General features: G+C 47.8%; 1 protein-coding gene across 1 annotated transcript in view; it reads left to right on the top strand.

The window, feature by feature from the left end:
* The first annotated feature begins 537 nt into the window (after nucleotides 1–537).
* Nucleotides 538–10,877, top strand: part of ITGB5 (integrin subunit beta 5) — a 64,459-nt gene continuing 54,119 nt past the window's right edge. Inside the window, exons 1-2 of the mRNA XM_068139026.1 lie at nucleotides 538–853; nucleotides 4,813–4,898. Of these exons, the coding sequence (XP_067995127.1) occupies nucleotides 748–853; nucleotides 4,813–4,898 (192 nt within the window). The 5' untranslated portion in view covers nucleotides 538–747. The remainder of the gene's footprint in view (nucleotides 854–4,812; nucleotides 4,899–10,877) is intronic.

Here is a 10,877-nt window from a genome sequence, read left to right as displayed (position 1 = left end):
GGGCCTGTTGAGATAGGACAAGGGGTGATGGTTTTAAAGTAAAAGAGGGAGAATCAGATGAAAGATAAGGAAGAACTTTTTTTACAGTGAGGGTGGCAAAACATTGGCACACGTTTCCCAAAGAGGTGGTAGAAAACTCATCCCTGGGCGCATTCCAGGTCAGGCTGGATGGGGCTCTGAGCAACCCGAACTAGTTGAAGATGTCCCTGCTCACTGCAGGGGGTTGGCCTAGATGACCTTTTAAGGTCCCTTGCAGCGCAGACCCTTTCGTGATTCTGTGACGATGGATGTGGCGTGGGCATGCACGCGCGGGCATGCACGTACACGCGTGGGGGGAGGTGTGCGTGTGCATGAGCGCGGGCGTGCGTGGAGCTATCTGCGTGTTCGTGTCCCCTTGCACCACACGTGTGCGTGGGTCAGGCCGTGCCCGCTCCGCGCCCGCGGGGGACGGCGCTACCCCTCCCTGCGCGACGGGGCGGCGGCAGCGCACTCTCGGGAGCGGGACGGACACGCAGACAGGCACACAGACACACGGACACCACAGCGGCACACAAGCACGCCAGCCCGTCCCGTCCCGCCCCGTCCCGTCCCGCCGCCGAGCGCGGAGCGTCTCCGTCCCGCCGCCCCCGGGGCAGCTCCGCGGCGCCGCCCCCACCTCCTCCTCCCGCCGCCGCCGCGGCTGCACAAAAGGCGGCGGGGAGGGCCCGGCCGGGAAGGGCTGCCCCGGCCGCCCCGGCCGCCCGCACCATGCCCCGCCGAGGGGGGCTGCCGGCCCCCGCCGCCGCCCGCCGGCCCCCCCCGCTCCTCCTCCTCCGCCTCCTCGTTCTGGCCGCCCCACTGCAGCCTGGCAGAGGTAAGGGCCGCTCCGCTCCCCGCCGCTCCGGGCCCTGCAAACGCCGCCTGGGAACGGGAATTATCCCCCAGCCCGCTTCGCTGGACTTTGGTTACGATCTGCATTTCTTCCTCCTCTCCCCCCACCTCTTCCCGACTGCTCCAGTCTCCCCGCTGCTTTCTCTGCTGAGTTTGGCGTGTGCCCCCATTCCCCCTCAAGCCCCGGTGCCGGCGGACGCGGCTCGCTGTCCCCCGCTGCCCCGGGAGGGCAGCCGGTACTGGGGTTTTGCGCACCGGGGCTTTGCAGCTCGGAGATAAAAGCAGGGAACAGCTCTAAGTACACCTTTCCCTATATATATGCTTTAATGCAACCGGCTCTAACTACTTCAGGGAAAGGCACTTCGCTGGAATGTTTGAGCATCGATCGAGTGATTGGATGAGGAACCGCAGCAGAAAGCCGCACGCACTGGTTCTGCCAGGGACCCATCTCAATGTTTTCACCTTATATTGTTTCTGCACTCCCACCTTATGTCTTTCCCTGACGTGAGTGTTGTATCCTCGTCCCAGTCCATGCTCTCTTTGGGAATGCTCACATGGTTCCTGGACATACTCAGAGATCACAGTGCAATTTGTAGCTCTGCTCTAGTTGTGTTGGAAACGAGGTTTCTCTCCTCTCTGAGCACTCAGAGAAACTTCTTTTTTTTATATGAAGGGAGCCTGTGAAATGTCTGAGTCCATCATCCCGGTGCTTAATCTCAATGCTTAATGTTTTAATGAGTTATGTTAAGAAGAGGCTCGTCTTGCAGAGAGCTGTGGCATGCTCTATCTTCTCTTTATTTAATTATGCTGAGGGTCTGATCCTTAGAACTGAAGATTCAGTTGTGCAAGAGACCATCTCGCAGACAAGGCTGTTAGAATGCTTGTGGCAAGCACAGATAAAATGATTATTCCTCACACTCAACTGTATAAGGGATAAAGTACATCACTTTCTTTTTTTTCCCAAGCAAGCCAGTACATTCATTTCAGTTTGAGGAGCCGCCCAAACTAGGATTTCTTGCAGAACTGGTTTAAAATGAGGTCTGATTGCCTGAGAATCTTTATGAGTAAATTTGTTGAGTACCTTTCATGAGAGCTTCCTATCTTGCTCTCCATCAGTAGTTTGATGTATTAAAATCTCAGCTGTCTACTGGGATGCACTCTCCTCCTTTGCTGTTTTGGGCTTTAGTGTGGCTCAGCCCGAAGTAAGGAAGTTGTTTGGAGATGCTCTTTGTGCTTGCTGAACGCTGCTCTGCAAAATGAATCAGGGTACATGACTTGGGACTGAGCAGCATCAGGGTGAAGGACTGTATGTGGAGTGTGGATCTCTGCAGTCCGAGGGGGGTGGATTGTTTTCCTCCAGACTAATCTCAACTAAATCCTAGATGGAATTTTCCCCATTATAAGAAGTTTACTTTAAGTGGTTCAGGAGTAGTTTCATTAAATATATGAGAATCAAGAAGCAGACAGAGCTTCTTCCAGTCTTAGTGAGTGACTCAACCTGGCATGTGGAAGGATCTGGTCTAGCATGAGCATGCTCAAGTCCTTCCTTTGCCCAATTCCAGAAGGAGTGTGCTGAATCAAGTACAGCAGACTTGCATCTGAAAAATCCTGCATGTTTTTACTTCAGCTCAAAAAGCTCACATTTCAGTCCAAAATCAGAGCACTTCACAAAGCTTCGTTTTCACAACAATGCTGGGAATGGTTTGATGTTGCTCCAGAGTGGAAAGAAAAGCATATTTGGAATCTTCAAAGCTGCCACTGTGCTCCACAGCTGGCTGCAGGAGCATGAGCTGCTTTGGTCATGGCACCCACTGAAAGGAAAGACCTTGGTTTTCACATTCAGATATTACCTTTACTGAGTAAACTAAGTAAACTCTCAAAAATCCAGCAGTCAGGAGTGGAGGTAAATATCAGACATGCAAGTGAAGCCTTGAGATATCCAGGCCTGGGCAGCAGGGTACAAATGCAAGTGTTTGCTTTATAAAGCCTGTTACTTTTTGCTGTGTCCTCATGCACTGCTCTGGGAGCAGCGCTCTGGAGGAGAGGCTCGGGGCTGTGTTGTAGGGTTGGAAATGCAAGTGTTAATCTCTCTGTGAATTATGATTCAGCCAAGCGAGTTACATTTTGCTTTGCATTACCCAGTTACTCTTGAGCTCTTGCAGCATCCAGGAGCTGGAATACAACTTCTCAATGTGAACAAGGAATGAAATGCCTGGGTATGTGGTAACAGCCAGCAATGTGAAAAAAAAAAAAAAGAAAAAAAAAAGAAACAAAAACCAACCTAAGAAGGCTCTTGTTCAGTATGAATGAGCCCAAGCAGCCTGTCTGAATGAGAGCCATAGAGAAAGTCCAGGACTTTGCACTCCCGGGTTAGAGTTAACCACCTTGCGGGCAGCAGAGACCCGTCAGTGCAGGGCTCTGACACGGTCATGCCTCAGCAATGACTGAGAATTACTGTCAGGACCTACTTATCCTCTTTATTTTTTTTTCTTTTTCTTTTTCTTTTAGCCTAGGGCATGCTAAGTTTTCATCCAGCTGTCCAGCTTGATTCACTGCTTCCTGCACTCACAGTTTGCCCTCATATGGGAGCAACTCAGGCAGCCACCGCTTTTCATTTCTCAATGCTATAATCTCATGGGATATGGCAAAAATCCCTTTTCCAAAGCTCTTGTGGCAGAAAGTTCTTGGGACAGGAGAAAACTCCATGGGGCTCTTCAGCAAGCAAGTCTGTGCAATCTGCAGGTTATGCCCAGCAGCAGCGTGGTGGAATGGTATCTGCAGATGCAGCTGGCTGAAAATAGAGGCCTGACAGTGCTTTTATTGACATTTGGGTTGGAAAAAATAGCAGACTCAGAGTCTGAGCCTGAGGCATTTCATTTGGAGTTTGCAGCCTCTGCTGAGTCCTGGATTGAAGACTTGTTTAATCAGTTATTGACAGTAGAAGTTAATAGCTGCACCCGGGAGAGCAGGGGCATCAGTGGTATCGAAGGGCACATTCATAGCTACAGGCATGCTTCAAACAAGCTGCTGCCTTCAAAGCCAGCACCATTGATGTTTGCTTCAATTTAACTTGTGTGGTTCCACTTTCAATTTTTGAAGTCCAAAGTCCAAATTGTGGATTTTGCAAGTAAAAGTCATTCAGTACTGCTTGTGCTGCTGGCCACCAGCAATCCAGGAGTGGAAAGCATCACCACTGCCCTGGTAGGCACAGAGCCCCTGTAGTATTGTGGGCAGGGAAAGCCCTTGGCTGCAGTGTGGGGTCTGTCACCCTGGCCAGCCTTGGATGTGCCCCAGTGCAAACACCCTGCCAAGTTTAACCTGGATTTCCCATGGAAATGACTCTTGCAATGAATTGAAACTATTTCACTGTAACCTGAGTTCCCTATAGAAATCACCTGTGTGGAGGAGAGACCAGTATCTTCCAAGGCTGTTTTAATTGAACATCCTGGGGAGGGAGTGTGTCTCATATATATTCAGCTGGAAAAATTGAGAAGATGTGCCTAGCGTGACTTTTAAAGTTGGCATCTTGGAGTGGTTTTGAATAGCCACCTCCATATTTCAGGCTTGTCAAACAGCAATTGCCTTCTGTCTGCAGTGATGGAAGTATTTCACTGGGACAATGGATAGCTGAACTCTTTGATTAACCAAGAACCCCCCAAAAGTGGGAAGAAAAATCACTAGAGCTGTATTTTAGAGATTCTCAGTCCCACAGCACAAGATTTTGTCCTTTTCATTTTTCTTGGGGAAAGAAAAAAAACAAGACCTCCTTCCAGGTGAATAGAGATTTATGTCTTCTCCTGCCTTTTAAGGTTGTGGAAGATTCTTTGCTCTTGTTTGAACTTACAGTATGTTGGTATTAACAATATATCAAAAAACTCCTGAACACTCTTTGGAGGGAAGTAATCATTCATCCCCTCCTGCTTTCTGTCATTCTTGCTGAAGGTCTCAATCTGTGCACCAGTGGAAGTGCCACGTCCTGTGAAGAGTGTCTCCTCATCCACCCCAAGTGTGCCTGGTGCTCCAAGGAGGTAGGTGGGCACACCTTGCCTGTCTTGCATGCTTTTTTTAACACAGAAAGGGAGCTCTTCCCTTACTTTGACTGTTTCTGACACTGTCCTGTGCCAGAAGGGGTGGGTAAGGGCACTGGGTGACTCCTCAGCTCTTTGACACCAGAGGAAATAGATCTCTGACCCTGCTGGCCCCTGTGCATCTTTAACAGAGCAGCACTGTTCCTTCAGTCCTTCTCTTCCTTCAATTACCTTCTTGTTTTTGGTGGATGCTGGGTCCTTGTGTGGGCTCTATGGTGCAGGGACCCTTAATTGAAAAGCTCTCTCCCTAAAACCCCCTTGGCCCCTGGCTGGTGTCCTGCTACGTGTTCCTTGTCACATGGCCCAGCATGGCGCAGGCTCTTTGTCTGTAACAAAGATAATTCTTTCTGAGTCTATTGTGTCATTTTGGGGAGTGACCCATGCTTCTGGTGTCTGCACCATGCCATGGTAATGAGTGACAGAGCTTAACAGTTCACTTCAGCATGATAGTGGACCCTTGTGTTGGTGCTGAAGCTGCTCACTCGTAATTTAATTTGGCCTCCTTGGTTTGTGAGAAACTGCAAATGTCTTTCCCTGCTCCCTATGGACTGTTGCAAGTTTGGATATCTATACCTTATCATATATTTAGATCTGTATCTTATCAAATATAAATCTTATCATGTCAACTTATAATTTCTAGAGAGCAAGGTGTGTGACAGACCTGATAATGCCAGCATAGGCAGCTGTCTGCTTTGTGCTAGTGCCTGTCCTAAATGTTTAAGAGAGGAATGTGGATGCTTACAGATGCAAGAAAAGACCCTACATACTTGCAGGCACAGCTGCTGTGCCAAGAACCAGATTTGGGCTGTGAGAAACCCCAGGGCAGTGGATAATCTTGAACCTCTCAACAGGCATGGACATCAGTGATGCTCTCCTGTTCCCTGGTTAGCATTTTTTCTTCTGGTATGGTCATCTTGGTCCCATTTTGAGGGGGGAAAGCTGTGGGGTTGAGCACACCCTTCACCATCCAACTCCACCTGGTGATGCTGAGCTGAGGATGCAGATCCTGCTTGCCTGTCTCTCTGCTGTCCTCTCCCTCCTCCTGCCAGCCCTTCCTCCAGGGTGGCTGCAGCCCATTGGGGAGGAGGATAGAGATGAAGATGAGCATGGAACTGGGCACGGGAAGACGGAGGATCCCAAGCCCTGTGGTTTGCTGATTCTCAGGAGGTACCCCAGCCTCTGGCTCTCCAGGTCTGTTGTACTGGATTTTCAATTCTAATGACAAGCTGCAGCTCTCCCAGGAAAACCTCCTAATACTGCTAGCACGATGCTGCCTGGCAGTGTAACAGCTTTCCTGTTTCGTTTTTTTTTTTGGGGTTGGTACTTTTTTCTTCCCCCTTTTTTTTTTATTGGTTTTAGCTTTTTTTTTTCCTTTCTTTTTCTTTCTTTTATTTTTCTTTCCAGCAAAGCAAATGCTGAGCAGAAAGGAAAGGGTAAAGCAATAGATCCTGCTTTTGAGACATCTTGTAAACAGCTGTAAGAGCTCCTCTTCCCGCCAGCTAATCTGCGGTGGTGAGACAGGATCCAACAACTCTGGCCTTTAAGCTGTTGGTACCCAATAGGTTACTTCCCCCTCCCCCCACCTCTCTTTTCTTTCTTTTTTGTTTTTTTCTTCTTCTTGGCATCAAAGGACAATGTTGGGGTTTTTTTTTGGTGCAAAATGTTGCCAGTGGAAATGTTTATCTGGTGGTCGCTTTGACCACTAATGGTATGGCAGCCCACGGGACTGTGGGCCTGGCAGCCTGGCTCTTATCTTGCAAACAGGAGAGTGAGTGACCCAAAAAAAAACCTAAACACAACCAACTTCCTAAATGGTAGGAAGGGGGCCAAGAAGGAAGACGTCTGTTTACAGGGAAGTGCTGTAATACTTTCTGACCTTTAGCCTGCAGCAGCTATTTAAAAATACATTTCAAGGTGTTTCGTGCCAAGAGCTATGTGCTTAAGAGCTGCTGTCCCCTTCACATGCTGCATGCTAAGGCTTAGCAAGCTCTTATTCTAATGATGTAGTTTATTGTTTAAAATTTACTGTTTGAGACTCCAATTATTTGTCTTTAGCTGAGATCATCAGGTGAGGTAAGAGGATTGCGAAAGCTATCTGGAGGTTTTCGACTTCAAAAGTTTCAAAGTGATGCTATAAACCACCGTCCCTGGGCGTGTTTAAAAGATGCATAGATGTGGTACAAAGGGACATGGTTTAGCACCAGGCTTGGCAGAATTAGATAGTGGTTGGACTGGATGATCTTTAAGGTCTTTTGCAACTTACTCTGTGATTCTGTAAACTTTTAATATCTGCTGTATTTGCATAACCATTTCGCCACCCTACTTCCCTTCCCCCTGCCGCAGCCTAGTCAGGTATGCTTCATAACCTGAAGGGGGAGGCTGTAGCCAAGAGGGGGTTGGTCTCTTCTCCCAGGCAATCAGCACCAGAACAAGAGGACACAGTCTCAAGCTGTGCCAGGGGAAGTTTAGGATCAAAGTGAGGAGAAAGTTCTTCACAGAGAGAGTTGTTAGCCATTAGAATGGGCTGCCCAGGGTGGTGGTGGAGTCACCGTCCCTGGAGGTGTTCAAGAGGGGATTGGACGTGGCACTTGGTGCCATGGTTTAGTAGTCATGAGGTGTTGGGTGACAGGTTGGACTTGATGATCCTTGAGGTCTTTTCCAACCTCATTGATTCTATGATTCTATGATAACTTGAGTCTGTTTTCCTTACCTACTTCCATCAGCTGTCATTCACTGTGTACGGTGCCCCAGGAATCTGTATGCCTGTCATATTCTATAGCTCTGATTCTGTTTAAGCATCGGGGCTAAGCTACTGGAGCCATTTCCACAGATGCTACTAATGCTGTGGGAGAAACACAATCAGCTGATTATTTTGTATTTTCTGCTGCCTTTGCATTTGCTTAATAGGTTTGTGAGCAAACTGGGACAGCTGCTGTGGTCTTGGCAGTGTTCGGTTGACAGCTGGACCCCATGATCTTAAAGGTCTTTTCCAGCTTAAATGATTCTGTGTTTCCATCATTCTATGATCTTTGCAGGCAACAATCAATAATTTTGTCAGGAAGTATATGTGATAAAAGTCTACAAATATATATAATTCTCTATATATTTATGTCTATTATCATATATGGATATGTATTATGCATACAGAAAGTATAGAGATATCTATAATATGTACATAGATGGAATTTATTTACACCTGTTATTATAGCTCTCTGTGCATATATACCTTCTCCTCTATAGTATTCCTCTCTTTGGGGAGTAACATCAGTTGGTGGTGCCATTAAGCCTGTTTGTTCTTTGCTCAGCTGTGCTAATTCTGTAAGGTGCCCTCAGCTGTGGTTGAAAAGCAGTTTGAGCAGGACAGCCATGCTGTTTCCCACAGGCAGTCATGCCTTACGCAGCCTCCAGCAGTATTGAATCCTCCTCCACCATTCTTTGCACCCTTGGATCCAGGTTCTGGGTAGCCACAGAGGAACAGAAAGTCTCAAGCACTCGTGGATTGTGATTAGGAGGTAGGAGTGCACAAAAGCAGTTCTGTGGATACAAGGAGCACTATCCCAATGATTTTCCAAGTGGGATAAGGTTCCTTGTATTTACATTGCCTTGAATTGGTAGGGTAAGATCATGCATATAGATAGATGCTTACAGCAGAGTAGTCAAGATGTTATAGATTTATGACCACCACCACTTAGTGTGTTATTATGGGGTGCATCAGGTACCCTTGCTTGAATTGACCTTCTGCTGGTATTCATCATCTCTCCTCCTAACTCGGAAGGTGGTGATGGATGAGTTGATGATGGCAGCTTCTGGTATCTGGCAGCCTCAGAGCCCTCAGGGGCTGTGAGTTAACCACATCTTTGGACTGCTGGAGATTTGGAAGCAGACATTGAATATCTTGGTTCATGGAAGACAGGGCTTGAATGAAGTAATCTGTTTATACGGTGCTTGGAAGAGAAGAAATGAATGTGAGGCCTTCAATGTCACCTGAGTATGCCTTGAAACAGGATGGTCTGGAGGGAATATTTGACTCTTGGCTAATGGAGGCTGCTGCAGCCTTGCCATCCATGCTGGAATTTTGAGGATATTCCTCAGCTTCTCCTGCAAGCTCCATAAGAGATTAGAAATGTCTGACATGCTGCTGGGGAAAGATTCTGGCTGGAAACTGCACACTAGTCCATGGGGTTGCTGTGATCTCTGTGGCAGCCTTGTTTTCGTGGGTGGGAAAGGAGGGTGCTCGTTGACTTTTTTGTAGTGACATCCAGTTGCTCAGGTTCAGCAGAGCTTGTTGGGCTTGCTGGGGAGAGCAGGGAGTTCTGGAAGTGGCTTCAGTGCTGTCCTGTGAGCTGCCAGGTGGGGTGTGATAGACAGGTGGGGTTTGTGTTCATGACAAACCTACCTGGAGCAATTGCAGAGGGGATGCTTTCCAAAAGAGGGGAGGAAAATTATCTCATTGTGTTGCTGTTATCTTCTGCTTGCTGTTTTAGGGAGCAGTCTACCAATGTGCAGAGGCTTCTTTTGTTTGCTAGGTCTATTTATGCTGTATGTCCATCCTGCATTACCTAAGAGGATGCATTTGTATGTGTGCATGCAGAATTGAGATGCACATTAGTTATGCTAATTAAACTGAAGTTTCCTTTTTGATTAATTGAACTGAAATCCCCCCAGTGGCACACTCTGTTTTCCAGCAGGTTGCTTTTACCCCATCGTCTCCTGTCTCAGGAATGTGTGTCTGGAGAATGAGGAAGGAAAATCAAGGATGTTCATAGAGGGAACATGTCCCTTTTTTTCAGTGGAGAAAGCAGGGATATTTCAGGCTGAATTAATGCACAATGGACTGGTTATAGTAAAAAAAAATATGTTAGGGACATATCTTGTCAGGAGTCAGATGCAGTCAGTGCTATTCTCCATCTTTATGGCATAAACCAAGCAATTTGTCTTAACACTGTCAGGCTGATGAGCATGTAATTGTCACACTGTTGTCTCCTTTCACTCTGTCTGCTTGTGTGCATTCGCTTTTGTGAGCGAGCATTTCACTCTTGTTAGCACAGCAGCTGCACCGCCAGGTGCCCAGGGGCTGTGTGCAGCCGGCCTCACAAACAAGGACTAGGTGGTATCTCCTCAAACTCATGCTGCTTTGTGGCATGAAGTGATGCTTGGGGCAGTTCCTCTTTGCTGTGGGGTACCTGCTGCATTTCTGGCTGAAGCAGACATGAAGGTAGATGGCCAGCAAGTACTTGGGTACACTGAATTGCTTAGCTAACTGCGAGGTGTCCTCGGCTCAGGGGGAACTGGAGTTTGAACCAGTGTGCCACATCTGGACTGGTGTGGGACTGCCTTTCAGAAACATTGCTCATGAATTATTTAGACCTGTGTGATGTCCTCTGCTCCTCAAATCTGGTCTTGTTTTGGCTGGGGGTTTTTGTTTGTTTGTTTGTTTTGGTTGGAGGTTTTGTTTGTTTTGGTTTGTGTGTTTGTGGGTTTGTTTGTTTAATTTTCCCTTTCATCTAGCCTCCAGGGAACTCAATTTACTCTGTTGCAGAAAACTTTGTGCTTGAGTTGGGTGACACCTGGTAGACACAGCTTTGGCTTTAGTTTTTGGCCTATGGGTGTGTGTGAGGCATGTTTGTTTGCAGGGTGCTGCAGTGATTGCTGGGGCTTTCCTGAGGCCACTGTCAGACCCTGCTTGGTGTCACTCTGCCTGAGTTAGAAACCCAGGTAGAAGCAGGGGTCTGTCCTGCACCCCTGGGTGCTAAGCTACACCCCCTTTCCCCTGGAGTGTTTGCACCCCTGAGCAGGGCGTATTTTCTTCCACCCTGGGCAATGTGGTGTTTCACCAAACAAAAAAAAGGCTGCATTTGGTTGGAGCTGCAGCTCAGCAATTGCTGTCCCATAGCAAGTCCTCTGGGCCCATTTGATAAA

The sequence above is a fragment of the Melanerpes formicivorus genome, unplaced genomic scaffold, assembly GCF_026170545.1.
Source record: "Melanerpes formicivorus ecotype bairdi unplaced genomic scaffold, bMelFor1.0.p_v2 SCAF_5, whole genome shotgun sequence".
Taxonomy (NCBI): Eukaryota; Metazoa; Chordata; class Aves; order Piciformes; family Picidae; genus Melanerpes; species Melanerpes formicivorus.
Note: the sequence above shows the minus strand (reverse complement) of the source record. Positions and strands in the feature narration are given on the sequence as shown.